Source organism: Cupressus sempervirens, chromosome 8, assembly GCF_028749045.1.
Source record: "Cupressus sempervirens isolate cs-2001-9-10 chromosome 8, ASM2874904v1, whole genome shotgun sequence".
Taxonomy (NCBI): domain Eukaryota; kingdom Viridiplantae; phylum Streptophyta; class Pinopsida; order Cupressales; family Cupressaceae; genus Cupressus; species Cupressus sempervirens.
The window spans coordinates 512,557,654-512,581,072 of record NC_143125.1 but is presented as its reverse complement, the minus strand read 5'-3'; the positions used below and the strand labels follow the sequence as shown (position 1 = coordinate 512,581,072).

Here is a 23,419-nt window from a genome sequence, read left to right as displayed (position 1 = left end):
TTCTCCGATTATATTAAAGATCAAAAACATGGAATTGAGTCCCTGATCCAGAAGAAACAAAGAAAGCCCAAATTAATTGAGCGCATTGGCGCCAGCAACGATCTCCAAGATTTCTCCCGTAATCTTGGCCTGCCAAACCCTATTGAAGTAATAGAGAGCGACTTGGTGAGATCTTCAGCATTGTCACTCGTGCTGGTCATGGCATTCATACGAGAAGCGAGCTCACTGGCAAGGGACTCCTGAAGGGCATGGAGGATCTGGCTGTTCAGATAAAGCGGCAACAAGGCATCCAAGATTTGAACCGGATCCTGCTCAAATTGTACCATGGATGAAAACTCCGGGGTGGGAGTCCTCACGACTTTTCTCTCCACCGTCAATTTACCCTCTTTGGTAGTAAGCCTGAACATCTCATCCTCTGCCGTATCCACACAAACACGATTAATGTCACAGACCTCGCCACTAGGGGAAAGGGGCAAGAGCGTGTGAATAACAAGATCCGATTTTATCAATGAAACAAACTTGGTATAAAGAAGCTCCACCTTGTCGACCTCTTCACTAATGAAGAGCAAGAAGACATCATCGGAAATCGCTTGAGCCTCCTTCGTAGTTCTGTTAAGAACAGTGCAATGATTCCAAGAGCAACAGAGCAATGATACAAAACACAGTGCATGCAAGGAATGCAGAAATAAAAGTAATGATTAAGCAATTAAAAAAATGCACAAAGAGAATGAACTATCATTCATATTACGACATGCAGAGATAAGGAGTTAGAAATAATGATTACAAAGAGAATATTTTAAACTTGCAAGAGACAAAATTAGAAACTTAGAGAGTGCAGTTTCAAAAAAAAAAATTGATTAGATAAAAACTGATATTAAAACTTTTTTAATTATAATATTAGAAAAGAATTAATATTATTATCAAAATGAAAAGGATAATATTTGAGATTTTGATTTATATGAAATGATAAAAGATAATAATAATAATTTAGCACAAATTTTGATAAAAGAGATTTAGAATAAACTTAACTAACAAAGTAAGGGGAGGTACTAAATTTTTTCTACTAAATGAAATTAGTTAAAAAAAAATGAAATATATTAGAATAAACTCTCTCAACAATATACTAGATTGTACTAGAATATACTATTAAATTAGGAGTGTGATATCTTTAAATTTATATTATTTTCTTTATCAACAATATATCAAAACCTACACAAATAAGAGCAAACAGGAGTTAATCGAGTTTGGCGGTAAACCGGCCAAACTCAAAAAAAAAATCAATTTCTTCCAACTTAGGAAGATTAAAAAAGAAATTAGAAATGGAAAAAGAAATTAGTGAAATCTCTCTCAAGAGTTTCCTTCGAATTGTACCTTCATGCAAACACTCAAAAACAAAATTAAATTGCTCTGATACCATGTTAGAAATGGAAAAAGAAATATGTAAATAAACAATACCAGGAAAGAATCTAAGCGAGTTAATACATGAAAAGATATTACTATAAGATAGGAGAGAGAAAGCTTCAAGCTCCAACACCATGAGACAAGATATTTGAAAAGGGGAAAGCAAAGAAAACCCCTTCTGACATTATGAATGAGGCATGAAAAGCCTAAAGAGAGAGAGAGAGAGAGAGAGAGAGAGAGAGAGAGAGAGAGAGAGCAATCGCTCATACAATAATTGAGAAGAGGAAGAAACCTCATTAGAAATGAGAGAGGAGGGTCATCTCTTAAATAGAGATGAGAGAGACGAGTTAGAATGTAACTCCTATGTCTATGAATGCCACCATTCATAAGTGTGTGAGGCCAAGTGTGAGATTCCTCTTAAGGAGGAATAATCTAAATTACAAATTACAATAAATATTTGTCCGCACATATTCCACTAGAGGACAAAATAAGATGTAGTGGAAAAAGGACAAAAAAAAAAAATATTAGGATACCTTGGCTTATATCCTAATATATTATAACAATAAAGAAAGGAGGTCTAACCTTGGTTTATAAACATACCAAGAAAAGATTACAACTTGTAACAGGCATCATACCAAGTGCTCTCTAAGAATGCATAAAAAACAAATTAAAAAAGAAAAAATTAAAAAAAAAAGAAAAAAAAAACTATTTGGGCCATTCAGCTGGCCGCACCCCGCGAGCACCTTGGGAGCACCTTGGAAGCACCCCACAAGCACCCGAGCACCCGCGAACCACTTGGGTGCTTGGTCAGTGCGGTCGACGTGTGGCGGTGCATTTTTGGCCAGCGGGGGTGCTCGGGTGCGTGATGCACCCGCACCGGGTGCTTCAGATTTTTGACCTGCGTGTGTGCACCCAGGTTACATTGATAAATGGTAAGTCCCTCGAAAAAATTAAAAAAGAAAAGAATTTAAAAAAAAAAAAAAAACTATTTGGGCCATTTAGCTGGCCGCACCCTGCGAGCACCCTGGAAGCACCCCGCAAACACCTTGGGAGCACCCTCGTACCTGAGCACCTGCGATGCACTCGAGTACCCGACTGGTGCGGCTGAGGTGTGGCGGCGCATTTTCAGCCAGTGGGGGTTCTCGAGTGCATGACGCACCCGCACCGGGTGCTTAAGATTTTTGACCGGGGTGCGCGAATAAATCGTAAGTCTTTCAAAATGAATCCAAAACTCATAATTGGCCACTGGGGAGCCATATAACTCCACAACAAGGTCCTCTAATCACTAGTCCTACAAAGACCCAGTGATGGGCTAAATCCATTGACTCTGATGCTTGCTCAAAATGGGGACATTGGCCCTCCCTGAAATTGCTTGTCCCCAAGCAATCTCAAAAAACAAATGACACATCAAGCCACCCGGATCCCAAAAATAAGATCGAGTAATGTCCTTGTGATCACTATTTAGCTTGTTTAAAATCATCACCAATACAACTAATTGGACGTTCCAAGCTGAACCAAATCTGATTATAGATGCCACAAGAGTGAACATCTCAAAAGGAAGCAACTTGGTAAGATGACAAAGCTTGCTTCCCCAAACAGTGCAACGCGAGCTGCCATACACACTATTTGACACATGTGCAATTGAACTTTGCAGTTGAAAGAGATCATGCACATGAGGGTCAAAACTAAAACTATATATACTAGATACCATGTACACAATTCAAACTCCTTTGCGAGACTTGTCAGAAATCTTGATGCACTAGAAGGATTCCAAACATTGAACATAAACTTGACAAGAAGAACATCCTCTGACATCTGCTGCTCAACTCTGAACTCAACTTTACCAAGCTCTAAGTAGTGAAGCCAATCAATGGGACCCAACCAAACTTCAGTGCTCGCCATGTCTGCACTAGGGACCTAAAGCACATTTTATGCACATCCATCCGTACTATGGAGATCATAACATCTGAAAGCGGTAGTATCACTGGCACCATCTCTATCCTCTACAAGGCTCGCATGAATGTGCTGACTCCGCAAGTAATTTAACTTGCAACCACTGATCTCAACTACTGTAGATGGGAAACACTCATCCCATAAGATGTTAAAACCTCGAACCAATCCACATTGATGCCTCACCAAAAGCTCTGCATGTGTATCAGAGAAGTAGTGATGAGTACTGCTCCCTATGTAGTCTTGATAAAAGACTCCCACCTTGGTCAAGCGTTGACTGTCACAATATTGAATATAACTTCTGTTATCTGGCCCATCACCAATTACTTTTGCAGTGGATGTAACCATAGGAGAACCTGATGCAACATGTGGGTTCCTGCTGCTCTCTACAAGTGCACTCATACCAACCATATCATTTGCACCTATAACCATATCAAATGCACTCATCCGTGGGTATAGGAACATCACCAATTGCTGCTACAGGAAACTGAACTATTTCTACAAATGTTGTAAACTGTGCCCAACTCCATTCAGGTGAGTGATCAACATCAACCTCAAAAATCAGATTATCATAATACAATGTTGCATCCATCTCGATAAGAGGATTTTCCACAAAGTGAACATCAACACTATGATGATCTATACTATAATATGACCTTATTTCTACATCACTTGCCTCAACATGAAGAACAACATGCACACACATCAACAAACACAAACATACTAGTAAACACCTCAATAGATGGTTTAACTAGTAATGTAGATATTGCTGATATAAAAGTATCTTCACTCACTTTTGCCAAGGTAGTTGCATGTCCATCCTAAATTGGACTGCGGGACCTTTTACCAATCACCTAGTTTTCTGATTTATTTTCCCAAGTCTGTTTTGAAAAATCTGATTTACCACGACTCACATTTGCATCACATGTCTCATTTCGAACATCTGAAACATGAGTTTCAACACTAGGAAACTCTATGCAACCATCTTTTAAACATAGAATGTCTGCTATCTAAAATCCAAAATCCGACCATGGGACCTTTTACCAATCACCTAGTTTTCTGATTTATTTTCCCAAGTCTGATTTGAGAAATCTGATTTACCAAGACTCACATTTGATTCACATTTGCATCACATGTCTCATTTCGAACATCTGACATGAGTGTCAACTTTAGGAAACTCTACGCAACCATCTTTCAGACATGGAAGGGCTGCTATCACATGCATATGCTGACCATTCTGACTGTTGTCATAAAAATTAGACCTTTTATTTTTATTTGGCCAAGTGTTTTCTTCCTTTATCATTGCAAACAAAGGATCCAAGATCTCTGGATGTTGTAGAAGATATTTTATTATAATTCTGAAAGCCATTATTATACTGTTGAAAGGCATGCACGATCTCTAGCATGAGGTCCTGTATAGATTTTGTTTTTCCCATGACTGAAACAAACTGAAAGTGATGGTCGCTCAAATATCAATTGTAAGAGCTCTATGAATTTTACTTCCCAACCTCCTACAGGATGAGACGCTGATATCACTGTAAGAAACCCTACCAGTTCTAACTTCAATTCTAGTGGTTTGACATTTTCTCAAACACTTATCATGCAAGCTTTGATTCCACTGTGAAGAGCCCTACTGGCTCTATGCTGGTAGATTCTGTTTTGCTTTTGAAAACTTAGCAATTTTTTAGATGTTTATAATGTCTTTTTTTGGGGTTTTCCAGAATTGAAATGATAATAATGCTTAGAAAGTAAATGCAATTACAAACTTGCACAGTAAACTTTATTTACTGAATGAAAGTATGCAAATATTTACAATGCCAAATATTTAAATGATGCAACACTTTATTTCAGAATTATTAAAGAATCTGGAAAAGATAGAATACCATCATCGATCACTTGTAGCAATCGGAGTCCGATCCAATGTTGATGAATGTGTTGGCAGTGGCTCCAAATTAATCAAATTCACTTCCTCCCATAGAAATGCGGCTTGTATATGTAAATCACAGCTCTGCTACAATTTCCAATGCTGCCAAACTGAGTCAATGGGTACCCCACATGGCTGTCAGAAACTCAATCAAATTTGGCTCTTAAGAATCAGAACTTTTGGCCGTCCAAATACTTGACATGTAGCAGCAAATTTGCTCAATTTTCAACATAAATTGATCCTATAAACCCCAGTTCAGATTGCAGCCATATACTATCAAGAAAAACACAATCTTTGGCAGAAGGATGGCCAACTCCAATTGCAACCTCATTGAAAATAATTCACAATTCTTTCAGCAACCAATCTCTCAAATCCTTCAAACTCACAAATTCACCAAAATATAAAATGTCATCAATGCCTGAAATAAAATCCCAAACCCCTTTTATAATAATTCAGTTTCCATGTGTCTTCATCTCACTGAATTTACTTTAAATTCATTTCTTATAAAGCAACATTATGTTCTAATTTAAAGTTGACAAATAATAGATTCATATTATTAATTAAACTCCCCCATTGCTCCAAAATCAACCTTTTCACTGATAAAATGGAATCTTGACACCCAAGGTTCCTATTTAATGTGCCCATGATTTTAAAACTTTTCATCCTGATTCTAATGAGCTATAACACTAAGAACCCATTTAACAATTTCAATTAAAATAGCAACCTTAGTAAATATAATTACATTATAACCAATAGTGCACCTAATTTATGAATGGTCCTGACTGGGTGACTTACTTAAAGTAGATTCTCCCTCCAAGAATCTTGGAGCCCAAACCACAAGTCAGAAGAAACATCTGATGCATTATACAACTCTTCTAAGTCATTTGAGCTCATTGGAATCATGTGTTGACAAAATGGAGCCAAAACTCACAATTGGCCATTGGAGAGCCAAATAACTCTACAACAAGGTCCTCTAATCACCAGTATCAGCATACAAGGACCTAGCTACATCCATTGACTTGGATGCTTGCTCAAAATGGGGACATTACAAAGTGTCTTAATTTTATTATTTGTGATGATGACTTTATTTCCTAGTCTAATCAATGAATGATAGTTGAAATTTATCTATTATTCTGGACATTAGAATTTAGCAGATACATTCTTCAAACATAAGATCTTTTTATACAAAGAAATAGATAAATCAATTTTAGGCTAGTATGATGCACTACAATCCATGTTAACCTTAACATGATTAGATTAAGTGATAGGCTAAATCCATTGACTCGATGCTTGGTCAAAATGGGGACATTAGAAAGTGTCTTGTTTTTATTATTTGTGATGATGTCTTCATTTCCCAGTTTAATCAGTGAAATCCATTTTCTTGTTTCCTAGGATACATTGGTTTTACTTGCTCTTGTCATAAAGGAAATTTTAATGTGTGTAATTATTCCATGGAAATTGGGTTGGATATTATCTATCCTTTGTTTCTTTCTAATCCTTGTGAACTCTATAAAGTAAAAGCTAATATTGTTTTGGCATTTCAGGTAGATTTGTTCCTGGGTGCTATACACTGTCTGTAGCAGAGGTGTTGTCAGAGGAGATGCAGGTTAGTCTTCTTTAATGTTTTTGGATTAAAATAGTTTAAACAATATCCAAGGGCAAAACAACTGATCAGAGTAATACACCAACCCTCACATATATAAACAATTACGAAATTGAGGGAGGTGACCGATAGAAAGTAGAGTTTAGTCATTTCAAAGCTATGATGCAGCCATGCATGAGTGTCTTATACAATTCGAATATCTATGATAATAGTAAGAAAAGCCATTGAAAATGCTCTGCTTGAGCTAGGGTCTTTGGAAACCACATCGCTGCTGATATGAAGTGTCTTCAGGGCTCACATCAGAAACCATATCAGCAAAATTCTTTGTTTTATCTGTATCTTCCAGGTTCCCCATATATTGCTGTCTGTGTACATCAATATTACTGGCTGAGTCCAGATGACACTTTTCCATGAGACTACTAAGATCTTCTATCTCTGTTTGAGTAAGGAAGCTTTGGTAATTAACACTGTACTGTGCAGCCTTCAGTTCATCTTTATGAATCTGTAGAGCTCCATCATGCATAAGCTTCATAAATTTGTATTATGGGATCTCCAAGCTGATAGATACCTGAGACACTATGTAAAAATGTATGAGTTTAAGATTAAACTCAGTAGGGCACCTTCTGTCTTTTTGAAAAATTTCCTTGTTCCTGTCTTCCCAAAGAAACCATAAGATTTCAGGAGTTAGCACAAACCAAAATCTTTTAAGTACAAATCAAAAGATTCAACATAACCAGCCAGAGTTTCGCTCATAGACAAGCCAGGTTTCTTATTCCATCCAATGGGAGATCCAAAAAAAAAATAGACCAGATCTTATAAGCATATAAACACTAAAAAAACATGCTCAAAATGAAAGGCTTGTTACACAAGGCACAAAACACAGGTTCAACATTTATGGAAGATAAGACAACCATTTGCAAGCTTTTTACTCAACAAAAGCCATCCAAAGTGAGTAATTTTAGGTTCACAGGGACCACTCCAAAAGCATTCAAAGAAAAAGTGCCAGTTTGAGACACTGGGACACACGCATAAGCACAGAGTGATCATTCTTAAGCAACCCATATATCTGCTTAGTAGAAGCATCAGTAAAAAGGGTACCATCATTCCATTTAGCAGTTCTTGCATATGTATCACTATTCATGATTTTGCCAACCCTCTCCTTACTTATCACCTTAGACAAGAGAGTATATGTCTTCCTTTGAGAGCTGGGAATACCGTATTTGTTGGAGATATCAATCCACGGCCGTAGTTTATTGTTAACAGATCACTAATAAAAACGATACCTTTTTCATTCCACTTTATGGCAGAGCAACTTTGAGTTAAAGCAAGAGGCTTGTTATTAAGATACAATCCCCACTAGATTGACCTATCCGCAATAGTATAATTGAGAGGGCCCCCAATAGCACTCCTAGAAGAGATGAAATCCTTCACTTGAGACCGAGCAGTCTAAAAAGAGTTGAACACTTTAGACCCAAAAATTATCATTTTAAAGTCCCCCATGATGATATCTCATAAAGGAATGTTGGACCACTATTTACCTTTCTTAATCACAGATTTTTCAATGTTGTTTCTAATAAGAATCTTCCACGGCTCATTGCCCCAGAAGGCTTTATAGATCCATTTAGCAGCAAGGGCAATCCCATGAGCTCTGATATCCTTTAACTGAAGACCTCCAAGCTTTTTAGGGAGGCAACACCATTCCCATCTTACACGATGTCTTCTTTTGGAGCCCATACCATCAGACCATAAAAAGTCTCTCAAGATTTTCTCAAGCATATTAGTCTGACATTTAGCAAAAAGCCAAGTGGAGGCAAAATATAGGTGATGGGAAGAGAGCTCCTTCTGGACAACTTGCACTCTCCCAGCAAAAGAGAGGGAATGGGTTTGTCATTTAATATGTTTCTTATTAATCTTACTGCAAGTTCATTCCCACATCTCAGAGAAGGAAGGCTCTAATGAAAATGGGATGCCGAGATATCTAATAATAGACTTAGGCCTAGTCCACTTCCATCCCATCTTGGTCAACCAACTAGGGGACAATTTTGAGCAACCAAGAACTGAAGACTTTTGAGGGGCAACCTTCGCTTGAGAAGCTAGGCAAAATAAATTTAGTCTGTCAATGGCCTTGGAGAAATTATCTTTAGACTATTAATGTTATAATTCTGTCGGATAAATTATATTATATATATGAGATATATAATATATGATAAATATTATATATGGAATAATTAACTTATATTAAGAGTGATATGTGTGTATATATATATATCTCATTATAATATATTGAGAGTATATTAATTGTGTTATAACTATAACTAATGTAAGTTAATATATTAAAGAGACATGTCTCTTCAAGAGGCATGTCTCTTTATTTCATATATATATTCATTCGAATAGTAACTTGGAAAACACATAAAATATCCAAAAGTGCTATTACAAGTTACAAAACATATTAATCGATCCTATTTCACTAACATGGTATCAGAGTAGGTTGGTCTTTAGGGATTTTGTGGATGCTAAACAAACTGTGTATAAATAAGTTGATGCTGGAAAATTTCACTGAGTATATAAGTTGACAATGATGCTTATGGAAATCCTTATTCCTTCGATCTAAATTCTAATATCAAAGATGAGATGATATCTCACTTTATATTAAATATTGTCAGAATTGCATCTGGATCTTGGGAGTGCAGAAGAAAAAGCCAAACGTGTGAGAGGAGATTATTGTAGGAAGAAGCGAATGATCTGAAACTATTATTCCAAACTATGAGGAGAATGGATGCCAACTCAAGCTTTATGTACATAATGTGCTCGGTTTGGAGCTTGGGCCAATGAGTCGGACCCGATTGCAAAATGTATCAGCACAGAAGTCGATGCCAGAAATATAATCAATACATTAATATTGGAATAGTAAATCGTAAAGAAATAGATGTAAACATAGCAGTGAACAAGAAGCAGATAGGGACAAACATGGATCATAGAGGGACGATTTTGCAGGATTAGAAGAACATTTGGTATACTACGATAATCATTCTATCCTACTAAACATTATTCAATCATAAGTGATAAAGAGAGGAATATCCACTTCTGTTGACGATATCCACTCCAGGAAAAGAATATTAAACTTTCCTTGATTTGTGAAGTCGATCGACACGCTCGAAGACTAGTGTATCTGCAATAGAAAGAATGTTTTCCCATTTTGCGGGAATGACACTGCAAGGAAAGGCTTAACTTCTGCTAGACAGACAAAGAGTAGAATTAAAAGAATGAAACTTGTAAGTTTGGTCTTAAAGGTGAAGTTCTCTTGGTTATTCGTGGCCCCCATTCATCACTACGAAAGTCGAGATTTATTTTTTGACTATAGTTGAAGGAAATATATATATATATATTCTTAAAATTTTGTTTCATCGCAAATATTGAACTGGGCTTCAAATTATTGTTTCAAAGAATATATGCTTTAGGACTCGATGATAATAGTTGTTGTCGAAGATTAAAGCTCATATTGTTCAATGATGAGATTATATTGTTGAACGATTATTTTTTTCTGGTTGGAGACTATAGTGAAGCGATAAACGTTTATGAAAATATATCCCAAGAATATATATTGAGTGGAGTCTTTTCAAATTCCATGTGATGATGTGTTAAATGTTGTGGTGGGGATACTATTATCTGCGACGTCTAGGTTGATATTTTTGTGCTTTCAAAACACCTAGCATGGAGTTAACAAACAAGACACTTGGATTGCCAATGAGGAATACTCAACAAACAAGAGACTTGGATTGCCAATGATGAATGCTCAACAATATAAAGGGAGAGTGGACAAACAAGATTCAAGCAGGACAGTAGGAGTATATACACCAGCATAGGAAATCTCGTAAAGTATCGATTATTCAACCTATGTGGAGGTGGCGTTACTTGAATATGATGAAGTTCTAGTTTTATCGGGACAAGTGAACAAGGAGGGTGTGTGAGCAGTACACTAATGCCCACACAGTAGGCAATTTGTGTACATTCACCACAGAAACGCTATCAGGTTTTTTATCTTTACGTTGTTAGGCACCAAAAACATGGTAGTGTCATTACACTTGTAGCAACCCTTGAAACTTGAAGGAGAAACTTCATCTAAATGATGGTAAACAAACACATGGGCATGGGACACATTGTGAAAGTCATACCAATGTGGCTTGAACTACAAGGAGATAGGTTGTATGTCCATATATATGCAACTTTGTTGGCGTACCTCTATGTTCAATAATATAAGAGTGAGAATCTAACATTGTAAGGGGGAATGATAACCAATGTTCTCTTCCCATTTGAGCTGTCCTTATATGGGAGTAGAAAAGACGTACTCAAATTTTTTGACAAATTCTTACATGGAGGCATTTCTTGATTTGATAAGTATTTATTATCCTCGGGTATTGCATGTATTTACTCATTGTAGTCTCTCTCTTATTTTGTATTTCAATAATTACTATAAAGAGCTATTTGCCTTGATCTTTTCCTTTGTCTCTAAGCATGTTCTTGCAGGAAAAGAAGATTGGTACATTAGGCATGCTACCAAATATTGTGCAGGCTCAATCTTATGATAATAGCTCCAAAGAAGCTGTGATTTAGGATTCACAAATCATCTGATGATTAGGTTGGATAATGTGAGTTTCTTGAAGCAAATATCCTTGATGATTGAAATTATGAGAGAGTTTGATAGTTCATTAGAGGCAACCTTGGAGAAAGAGAGGGAGCAGAAAATAAAAATGCTTAAATCAAACACTGGCTCAGAAGGAGTAGACTTTGTTGATGGATTCAACACTAGTCAGAAACTATAATAGCTAAAGGACTATGATTCATGGGATAAAGTCTCATGTATGTGGGTTGGAAGGCTTTATGCTATCAGGATACCCATTGAACTAGGGAAGCATGACATGACTTGCTTCCAAGAGGTTAGAAGGATGATAACAGATTCAAAGGAAGTTTGACACTGCATCGGAGAGAACCTTGTGCTAAGAGGTCAGAAAAGTTGATATCAAACTAAGAGGGAGAAACCTTATTTTTTGATATGTTTTATGGTGAATGTTGTGACAACACCACATGACAGTATTTTATGGAGACTTCATGCGAACTTTTGATGTATATATGTATGAGCCTGTCCCCTGTGTACATCATGAAGAAGTGACAACTTCTAAATGATTGTCACTTGTATTAGGAGAAGTTGTTGTAAAGTGATGTCCTTACAATAACTTGTAGCATGATTCATTTTTGTGAAATTGTTTCATGCAAAGGCTTTATCTTATAAATCAACAACTAGGCATTTGATATCATTAATTTGATTATCTACAAGTTGCTTGTATAGATATATTTTCGGTACTTGGTGAATATTTTGCCTTGATATTCTGATAGGCCATTACCACATTGAGTACTTGGTGGATATTATTTAGTTGATGTTCTGATAGGCGATTACTCAAAGTATTTGGTGAATATCATTTGATTGATATTCTGATAGGCCAATGCTCATGTTACCAAATATGATATCAAATAGAAATTGGTGAATATCATATATTGATATTTTGATAGGCCAATACTTACATGATATCATATACTGGAAATCTTTTGATCAAAGATTTCCTATATGTATTATTTTTGAAATATTGACTATGGTGTAATATCTATGTGTTTTATCCTTCTTCATTAAGAGGGAGTGTTAATGTTATAATTCCGTCGGATAAATTATATTATATATATGAGATATATAATATATGACAAATACTATATATGGAATAATTAACTTATATTAAGAGTGATATATATATATTTATATATATATATATCTTTCTTATTATATATATATTTCTCATTATAATATATTGAGAGTATATTAATTGTGTTATAACTATAACTAATGTGAGTTAATATATTAAAGAGACATGTCTCTTCAAGAGGCATGCCTCTTTATTTCATATATATATTCATTCGAATGGTAACTTGGAAAACACATAAAATATCCAGAAGTGCTATTACAAGTTACAAAAGATATTAATCCATCCTATTTTACTAACACAGACAATTCCAAATGTAGTGCAGTATCATCAGCAAATTGAGCATTGATCAGTTCTTCTGAAGTAGGAAGAGTAATACCTTTAATAGGAGATCCCAAAGATTTATCTCTTAGAATATAGAATAGAACATCATTAGCAATCACAAATAGAGAATGGGCAATAGGGCACCCTTCCTAATAGATCTTTGAAGAACAATAGGATAAGACAACTCCCCATTCACCTCAATAATAGTAGAAGAATCTTGAAACAAAATTTCAATCCATTTACAAAAGTAAGGGGGGAACCCAAAGCTATGAGCATACCACTGATAAAGGGCCACTTAAGTTTGTCGTATGCTTTTTCAAAGTCTAATAGGATCATTGCCACATTTTGCCCTCAAAGAGTAATAAGCCTCCAGTTCTTTACTAGGGATTTATCCCCACTGTTGGGGAGCAATTTGATGACCCCTCTATTCACATTGCTGCTAAGGGAACCATACTCAAAAGGCATCTTTATAGAATTCAGTAGGGAGCCCATCAAGTCTAGGGGATTTGTCATTGGCCATAGCTTTGATGGATCCTTGAATCTCATTTAACTATATGCATCTACTAAGTATTTCACTCGCCATATCTGATATCTTTTTAGATATCATCTTCAAACAATCATTCAAAGCCTCTTGTTTCTGCCCAAATTCTGAAGAAAATAATTCTGAGTAGAATTTAAAGAGAGCATCTCTAATTGACTCAGGATCTGTAGTTCTCTCTCCCTCTACCTGAATGTCCTCAATGATTTCTCTCTTATGCTTGGCTCTAATGATATTGAACAAATATCTAGATCCTATATCCACTTTTAACGAATACATCTTGGCTCGGATCCTTTGTCCTTGGATCTTATATCTTTGCAAATATCTAAGTTGGTGTTTAGTGCTTTAGTTTGGAGTTCAAGTTTTATTTCATTCAGCCTAATTTGAAGATCATCCTCCTTGTTTCTGTCTCTTGCAAGCTTTTTACCAACAATTTGATAGACTTTCCTCCAAGCATCCACTAAAAGGTTCCATTGGTTGAGCGGTCTTTGTGACTGACCACACATTTTGGACAGGAGTGTCATCATTCAAATAGCATCCTTAATATCAGAGTCATTTAACATAGAAGTATTTAACTTGAAAACTTTATCCTTAGAGATACTTCTGTTGTCAAACCCATTATGATTAAGTAGAATCTTACTGTGGATAGGTGAGTGATCTAAAAGAGAGGCAGGGGAAACTTCAACAGGTGAGGGTCCATCCTTGGATTGAAAGGAAAAAAAAATTGAGGAGTCTCCGTAAATCCTATCCAATCTGCAATGGACTCTATTATTGTCGCCTAATTATTGCACCAAGTAAACCAAATATCCTTAAAATCTTTTCTCTTTTTCTCTATTTAGGTAAAATACTTTCTTATATCAATAGGGATCAAGAGGTCTATATATACAAATGAATGGAATGATGTTTCCTTAGGAAATGATTGTAAAAAATAGTAACTTTCTATTCTAGTTAAGAGAAAACTAACAATTTTCTACAACTGACTAAATATTAGAAATATTCTAATATTTATAATAGATTACTAATAGATTACCATCAACTAATAATAGATACTTATCTATTATCGTAATACACTGCCTTAATGGTTAATCTATCCACAACACCAAGCTATCCTCTGAATGTGACAAACTTATTAGGACCAAGAGGCTTGGTGAGAATGTCTACAGTCTGAGCTGTGGTAGGAACATACTGCAACTCTAATGTCCTGTCTTCAACCAATTGTCGTATGTAGTGATAGTGAACATCCACATGTTTGGTTCGTTCATGGAAGACTGGATTTCGTGCTAACTTGATAACGCCTTCGTTATCAACAAAAAGTAGTCAGTCTTGTTGGTGACATTTGCATATCCCTAAGCATTCAACGAAGCCGAACAACTTCACAACCTGCCTTGACCATCCCTCTGTATTCAACCTCCGTGGAGGAGAGAGAAACTACCCGCTTCTTATTGGTCCATGTGATTGTACTGGATCCCAAAGTGAACACATATCCAAAAGTTGACTTTTTATTGTACACAGAGCCTTCCCAATCTGAATCTGTGTACCCACTGAGTTTAGGATTAGAACTTTGAGAGTAAAGAAGTCCATAATCAGAAGTACGCTTCACATAACGAAGCGCACGCTTTGCTGCCAATGATCAGCCTTCGGAGCAGTCATAAAGTGTGAGATGTAGCTGACTGCAAAGCTGATATTAGATCTAGTAGCAGAGAGATAGATGAGGCCACTTACAAGTTGCCTGTATGTAGTATCATCAATGAGAGGAAAACCAGACTTTGCTGATAACTTGAGACCTTTCTTCATGGGTGTAGATTCAGGCTTGCAATCCTGCATACAAAATTTGTCTAACAAAGCCCTGACATATTTGGACCGAGAGATGAATAAACTAGAATGTTGTTGGCAGACCTCAACACCTGGGCAATAGTGCATGAGCCCAAGGTCAGTCATATCAAAAGACTGACATAAATTCTGCATGATTCCTTGAATCAAAGATGCCGAACTACCAATGATAATTTAGTCATCCAGATAAATAACTAGAAGGATGATGTCACTGTCAGTAGTCTTGATGTACAAATTTGAGTTTGAAGAACTCCTCTTGAAGCCTTGATCATTGAGGTACTTATCAATTTTTATGTACCATGCCCTAGGGGCTTGCTTCAAGCCATAGAGCTTTCACCAATCTGAGAACATGATGGTCTTTACTAGCAACCTTGAAACCAAGAGGCTGCGTCATGTAGACCTCTTCGTGGAGATCACCATTTAGAAAAGCACACTTGATGCCCATTTGATGGACTTTCCAACCAAACTGTGTTGCCATTGATTCTTGACGTCCATTTGATGGACCTTCTAGCCAAATTGTGCTGCCATGGGTAGGGCTAATCTAATTGTGCTCATCTTTGCAGTAGGAGCAAAGGTCTCATAATCAATTCCTTGACGTTGAGAAAAGCCCTTTGCAACTAAACGAGTTTTGTACTTATCCAAAGTACCCTCAGATTTGTATTTGATTTTGTAAACCCATTTGCAGCCAATGGGTTTCTTCTTTGGTGGAAGATCAAAAAGGATCCAGGTGTTATTCTTTAGTAGGCTTTGGTGTTTAGATGTCATGGCCTGTTCCCACTCATGAATTCCTTTAGCCTTAGAATATGTTTGAGGTTCAAACACACTGTGAATGTTGGCCATGACAGAAAAGTTAACAAACTTTGTAGGTTTTCTCTTTTTTCGAGCAGTTCTTCCATCAATGAGCTCATCATCATGAAGGTCAACAAGTGTCTTAGCCCACCACTTAGGCCGGAGAGGAGAACGATCAACATTAGTATGAAGAGATGCTTGGTGATCAGGGTCCTCATCAAAAGAATCCAGATCAAACTCAGGTGAAGCATCTTCAAAGTGAGGTGATCCTGCAGGAGAAGCTAGAGGTGTCTGTACAGGGATCACTGGTATAGCTGGAGCTACTGGAGCCATACCATTAGGTGGACCTAATGGAAGCGTAACTCCCAAATCATGAGCTTTCATAGGTTGGTCTTCTGGATCAGAAATAGGAGAAACAAGCATGAATGGTCCTTGCTGCTCATCAAAGGCTACATCACGACTATACAGGAGACATGTCTTAGTGTCGATCAAGTGATAGGCTTTGTGAAGACTACTGTATCCAGCAAGCTGAGTTTTTGACTCTTGGCATTCAACTTAGTGTGCGACGCATCAGGGATCCACAAAAGCAAGGGAGCCTAAAACTTTCAGGTGATTGATTTGGGGCTCGTGACCTGACCAGGCTTCTTCCGGAGTCTTACCTTTGACAACCACTGTGGGTGATCGGTTCAAGAGATAAATTGTAGTGTTAACTGCTTTTTCCTAGTACTTCTTCGAAACATGTCTGTGTTCAAGCATGGATTGAGCCATCTCGGTGATTGTTCTGTTCCGACGTTCAACTAACCTGTTCTGTTGTGGTGTGTGGAGTGTGGTTAACTGGCGTTTGATGCCATGAGTATCCAAGAAGCTAGAGAATTCATTTGAACAAAAATCCCTTGCACTGACCTGAGAGTAATAATAGATGTCCCAAACTCTTTTTCAAGTAAAGGTTTAAAATTCTGAAATACAAGAAATGCATCTAATTTCCTTAGAAGAAAATACACCCACATTTTTCTACTGAAATCATCAACAAACAATAGAAAATACTTGGACCTAAGAACAAAAGGAGTGGTCATGGGGCTACAGATATCGACATGAACAAGGTGTGCGATGTTGCTTCCCAGCTTGGCATGCATCACAAAATCCAAGTTGTTGAGTTTGAATCTCTCGCAAACTGAGGGCAAGCTCTTCTCAAGCAAGCTGAGTGAGATAATGCACATTTAAGAGCCCATGTCGTTGATGCCAAAGTGTGCTAACAGAAGACCACCGAGCAGCCATAGCTAAGTCTCGAGAATCACCCGAATCAGTTAGTTGGAAAAGACCATGATCCTCAAGACCCACTGGAACGATTGACTGAGTCGCCTTATCAGTGATGGTACATTGATGTGAATTGAAGGTGACATCCAACTGTGGAGAATGTTGCAGTAACTGACTGGCTGAGAGTAGATTTAGTTCCATCCTTGGAATGTAGGACACATCGAGGAAATTGAGATTCCTCCTAGCAGATTGAATCTAAATGTTGCCTTTACCGACAATTGTGTAATCTTCTCTGCCACCAAAAATAACAGAATCTAAGTAAGGCTGGTAGTCAATGAATTAGTCTCTGCGGTGGGTGAAGTGATGAGAGGCATCTGAATCAATGTACCAGGTAGACGACTGCACATGATCTGTAGGTCTTTTAGCCTTGTAGGCGTAGAAGGTTGTTCCGTCTGCTCAGTGTTCTTTGCACTGTTTTCTTTGGGTTGCAAAACTGATTGCTTAGATTGGGCAACTAAGTGTTTTCGACATTCAACCTTCATGCGACTAAATTTGTGGCAATAGTTGCATAGAATGTTCTTTTGGGAGCCTTCTGAAGCTGGAGCAGAGGACTTCTGCTAAGAAAACTGCCGAGACTTGCCTTTATCCTTCTGAAAGGTTTTAACAACAAAGGCTTGCTCTATGGAGGTGGAGGCGGAACTGCTACCGAACTATTGTTTCCGTCGATCTTGTTTAAGCAGAAGTGTAGAGATCGGTGAACTTCAGATCAACTCCAGAAGATGTGATGTTGAGAGTCTTGATAAAATGCTTGTAGGATTTGGGTAAACTTCGAAGAGTAATAACCACAATGTCCTCTTCCTCCATGTAGTGACCAATGGCAAGCAATTGATAACGGATTTCGTGAATCCTATTCAGGTAAGCTTTGAGCAATGTTCGCTCATCTATGATAATGGAAAACAGATTGTTCTTTAGGAAGAAAGCTCTGCTTTTGTTAGAAGTCTCATGAAGAATTTTGAGATGTGTCCATATCTCGATAGTTGTCTTGCCGGATGGAATTTGAGAGAGTTGATCATTAACTATGGTTAGTTTGAGAAGCATCACTGCCTCTCAATTATTCAAATCCCATGTATCTTGATTAGTACCAAGGGCAGTCGAACGCTATGTAATAGATATTCAAAAATTGCTATTATCCAATTCTTTCAGGTGCCATAATTCTGACCATTGAATTTTGAATTTCAATTGAGTAGAATATTTGTCAGAGATGCCATGACCTGTTTTTCAATGAACAAGTGTGAAAATTTGTGAAGTCACGTACTTTGAGGCAAAAAAATGGAAGATTGGGAAAACTTGAAGGGTGACCTAGAAGAGAACTCGAAAAACCTAGAAATAATGTTGTCGGTTTCAAATTCGTTGGCTTGAAAATCGAGGAATGAAAATCGAGGTACTTAGAAAAATCAGATGACAAGCCAGTTGAGTTTTCAAAAAACCCACCAAGAATCTGTAATGAGATTTTTTTTCGAACCCGAAAATTAGGGTTCTCAACCAAAACCCTAGTCAGCAGCTATGGAGCAAAAAAGTTGTAGAAAAAATCGATTTCACAAGCAAAAGATGACAATTTTGCATAGAGGTGTGTGAACAGAGACGACTATGGAGATGTGAAGAAGAACTGAAAAGATGACACAAACTTGTAGGCTCAGGCGCGTGAATGAGGTAGAGTCGTTTTTGAAAAAACGTCAAAATTTTTCGTGATTTTCGGTACTTAGTCGTGAGAAGAGGAGACGCGATCATGGAGAGCACAAAAAACTCGTGAGTTTTAGTCAAACTGAGCCCCCAGTGAGTAGAAGAAATGAGCCATCCGATTTGATTTGCCCAGATCGTGATTTGCAGTCAGAGACACCCAAAAAACCTTAGTTGTTTTTCCAAAAGAACAGTTGCCGTTTTGAATCTACCTGCAAAAAATATTAGTCGTGATTTGTGAAACCCTTAGCAAGAAAAACAGTCGCAATTCGCCAAACACTTAGCAAGAAAAATAACCATGATTTTTGTACAGATTGGTCTCCAATAAACCTTAGTCGAACCTTGGAGTTTTTGAAGTAGGTAAATTAGGAAAAAATAATTTCGAGAATAAAGATTTGAAAATTTCAATAAGAATTTTTTGTTTTTTCGAAAAAAAATTGACCATGCTCTGATACCATATTATGGAAGTAACTGATAAAATACTTGCTTATATTAATAGAGACCAAGAGGTCTATATATACAAATGAATGGAACGATGTTTCCATAGGAAACAATCGTAAAGAATAGAAAGTTTCTATTCTAGCTAAGAGAAAACTAGCAGTTATTTACAACTGACTAAATATTCGAAACATTCTAATATTTACAATAGATTACAAATAGGTTACCATTAACTAATAATAGACACTTATCTACTATCGTAATATTCTCAAGAGGATCCAACCGGTTAAAGCATCTGTTAGCTTAAGCCAAAAATACTGTTCATTGCCTTTCCAAGAGTGTTTTACTCCTCCCAGCTTATCACAACCATATTCCACCATGTTGAAATTCCCCACAAAGAGCCAGTAGGCTTTAGGCAACTCAGAAGAACACCATTCCCACTGTTTAGCTCTCTCCCTGTGTAAACATTTGGAGCATAGATGTTACATATCCCAGTTAGATCCTCATTATACTTAAAGATCACCTAGATTGTTCTTTGACATGGTGAGCATCCATGTTCTACAATAGAATCAGTTCACTTGGGACCCTCTAATATTGCAATACCACCTTTCCCTCTATCATGATTGGAGTGAAACTCTAAGGCTTGGTCCCAAAGAATTTTTAACATACAAGATTCTTGAAAATCAACCACTTTAATCTCTTGTAGACAAACTATGTCTTTGAACTGTAACTTGTTACACCAACCTCTGACAACATATTTTCCATCTGGCATTTCTAGTCTGACATTCCCATTGTGTAGGTTTATCATCATGGGGGTTTTATTTGGAAGGAGGCTTCTGATTCTTATATAATCTTTTAAAACAGTTAGGAATAACATTTTTATTTCTCTTACTATTTGATAGAGAATTCCTCTCATAAGTCTTCCTCTTTTTCCTAACAACCTCAGTAAACTGTTCACATGAGTCTGTGTTGAAAACCTGTTGGGCCACAAGTGAGGGAGCGCTACTCTCCTCAGGATTAACAATAGCACTTTTAAGTTTACTAGCCTTCTCATTGATGGATTAAATTGCGGTTTGTTGTTTGTTTAATGTAATGGGGTTACCAATAACATCGGCCTCTATAGGATCTGCAGGTTTCTCGAAATCTAGGGTTGTGGGATGATTCTCACAAGAAATAGGGTTAGAGTGACCAGCCAGGATCACCTCAAAATCTCTATCATGCAAGGGGTTGTCCAAAGAGATAAACTCACTTTTGTCGACAGTTTCCACATCCGAGGAACTTTATCAAAATTTCCATTTGGTGACCAAGCATATGATTGGAATAAGGAATGACCAACATTCCAAAACCATTTTTTGAGGATTCTTTCTTGCATATTATGACTTTTCAGAAAAATAGCAAAAAGCCCCTTTTTGTATCATTCTGCAAAAACTAACATGTATTCCAAATTTCTTATCTGAATTTGTATTTAACCATTCATCAAGGAATTTACGAGATGGCAGAATTTTAATATCTAAACAAACAAAAAAAATAACAATATTTTTTAAGCGACTGTGTTCTGCCCTAACAACTTTAACCATATCTTCATTGGGAGACAAGGATAGGGTTTTCAAACTGACAGAAGAATTCCTACTATCTCTCTCACCATGGTCGGCTTCGTCTTCGTGTCCCCGTCTATCTCCATTGGCTGGGGCTCCTCCCATACCATTTGGACATTCTGTAACCAATTTCCTCTCAAACTTTCCATCGAAACTAGCAGAAAATGTGCACATTGGAACTGAATCTTCAGCAAGAACTCCTTTATAGGTTGGTTTTTTAGTGTCATTTTCAAGGGCTGCCTTGCGATCATCCTTATTTTCAAGGCTTGTGTTACCATCATTACCAGGTCGTCCATGAACCCTCTCTGTTCAATCATTGTTTGACACCTCTGTATCATACTGCATATCATCATTAGAAGGTATTGTACATGCGCGAGCCAGGTAAGGGGCCGAGAAATTCTGCCTAGACTGGCACTACAAACACACAGGGAAAGAAAACCCTACGAAAGAGAAAAAAATAAAGGCTTGCAAACACACAAACAATGACAGTCATACGTGACACACATGCATCAAAAGAAAGGAAAACTAAAGCAAGGAAGGACACGCTAGGCCACCGAGGCTAGCCAACAGTACCACACGAACTCCAATGAGTTGCAGATGTACAGAGTTTCAAACCACCCGGAAAGCAGTTTTCATCATTGTCTTCTTTAATTTTCCTAAACTCACTTTTGATAATATGCTTGTATTCATAATAGCAGCACGATTATAGGGCTTCGTGAATTTGTTTCTGTTGAAGATTGTAGCTGCAATATGTAAAGTTTCTGCAAATTCTGTCCTAAATAATTCAGACTTCTATGTTATCCTTCGTTGCTGAAAACAATCTTCTTAATATTCTGAAGTATGGAGGAGTTGTCAACTTTTATTCTTTACTGAAATGTTATTTATCTCTGCAATATATTCGAATTGGTATTATTGCTTGAGGGAGCAGACTTGTAATTATTCTGTGTCCTCAAACTGCAATAATTCCTACTATTAATATCATGACCAAAGGGCATGTCCCTCAAAGGGACATGACCCTTCCTAGGTCGGCTTATACTCTTTTCTAGAAATCGGCAACTTGAAGAAAATGACTAATCATAAATACAACTAACATATTATGTTAAGTTTTGTTTAACATAAACCGATCCTAAAAATCACCACCCATTCTAGAGATGTATGACATGTATATAATGTCTTGAAGTGATATTAAAGGAAGAAGACCAAGTGCGGTCTGCACTCTCAGACCAGTATATTATTACAGTTACGAACTTAACACGATAGAGATCTTTATCTCTGATTTTGTTATATGTTGAAATTGGGACAATACCTTTGTAATGTGTCAACAACTAGAGAAGATATTTCTAATGATATTTCTGTCATATTCTTTCGTAATCAAGTGAGCACTATGTCACATTCAACATGTGCTTGGTGTCACACTCTAAATTGACATTTTTATTATATGAAGAGATATGGAATATGCGAAGAGTCATGCCTTTGGAAATATGAAGAGAATTGCTTTTGAAAATTGAAGAGACCTTTGGTGGTGATATGAAGAGCCTCTCAATTCAATGTGTGTGTGTGTGTGTGTGAGATTGCTTTGTGTGATAGTATATGATATCAAGTTGAAAGCATTGTACTTGAACTTATATTATTAATAAAGTAGATATTTCTCTGGTGTGATTGGGTTTTTCCCCTCAAGTTAGAAAGTTTTTCCAGGATAAATGTGTTGTGTTTTTATGTGCCAATTTTTCTTCTTTTATTTTTGCTGTCTATCACAATTTCTGGGCAAAATATTAACATAGTATCCAAGTCATGCTTGATAATTTCATTAAGAAATATTCCTTTCATTAGTTTGTGTATCTGTTAAAGATTGCTATGACTATTTTGCAGACAATCTATATTTGTTGAAAGTATTAGTAGAGATAGAGATCTTATCATCGCTGGAAGATGTCTATTCAATTTGGCTGAATCAGATTTTGCTCCAATTTTTGCAAGAGCCAGTTTTATGTCATTCTGCTATTCACTTTGTTCTACCACGTGTTTTTGGTTCTGCTGCTCTCACGACCTGCACAACTCTTTTCCAGGTTTCCTATGTTGTGTTTTCTAAATTTTGATATTGGTCTTATCCGATTAGACCCCGCTTTGTCTATATCATAGTTCCAAGAATCACGACGATTCATGCGATTCACGCGATTCGATTCAAGCCAAACGATTTTTTGTGAATCGGTGAATCGAATCAGCGATAAAGGGTTTATGAAATAAGTTACTCACTAAATTTCAAGGGTTTTTTAAATTTTCCGATTCATG

The 23,419-nt window shown here is 36.9% G+C and overlaps 1 protein-coding gene across 3 annotated transcripts in view; it reads left to right on the top strand.

Annotated features, from left to right (window-relative positions):
* LOC149543450 (transcription elongation factor SPT4 homolog 1-like) overlaps positions 1-23,419 on the top strand; it is a 160,279-nt gene that overhangs the window by 66,123 nt on the left and 70,737 nt on the right. For all 3 annotated transcript variants that reach the window (XM_089798247.1, XM_089798248.1, XM_089798249.1), the window contains one exon: positions 6,820-6,881. In XM_089798247.1, coding sequence (XP_089654373.1) covers positions 6,820-6,881 — 62 coding nt within the window. The remainder of the gene's footprint in view (positions 1-6,819; positions 6,882-23,419) is intronic.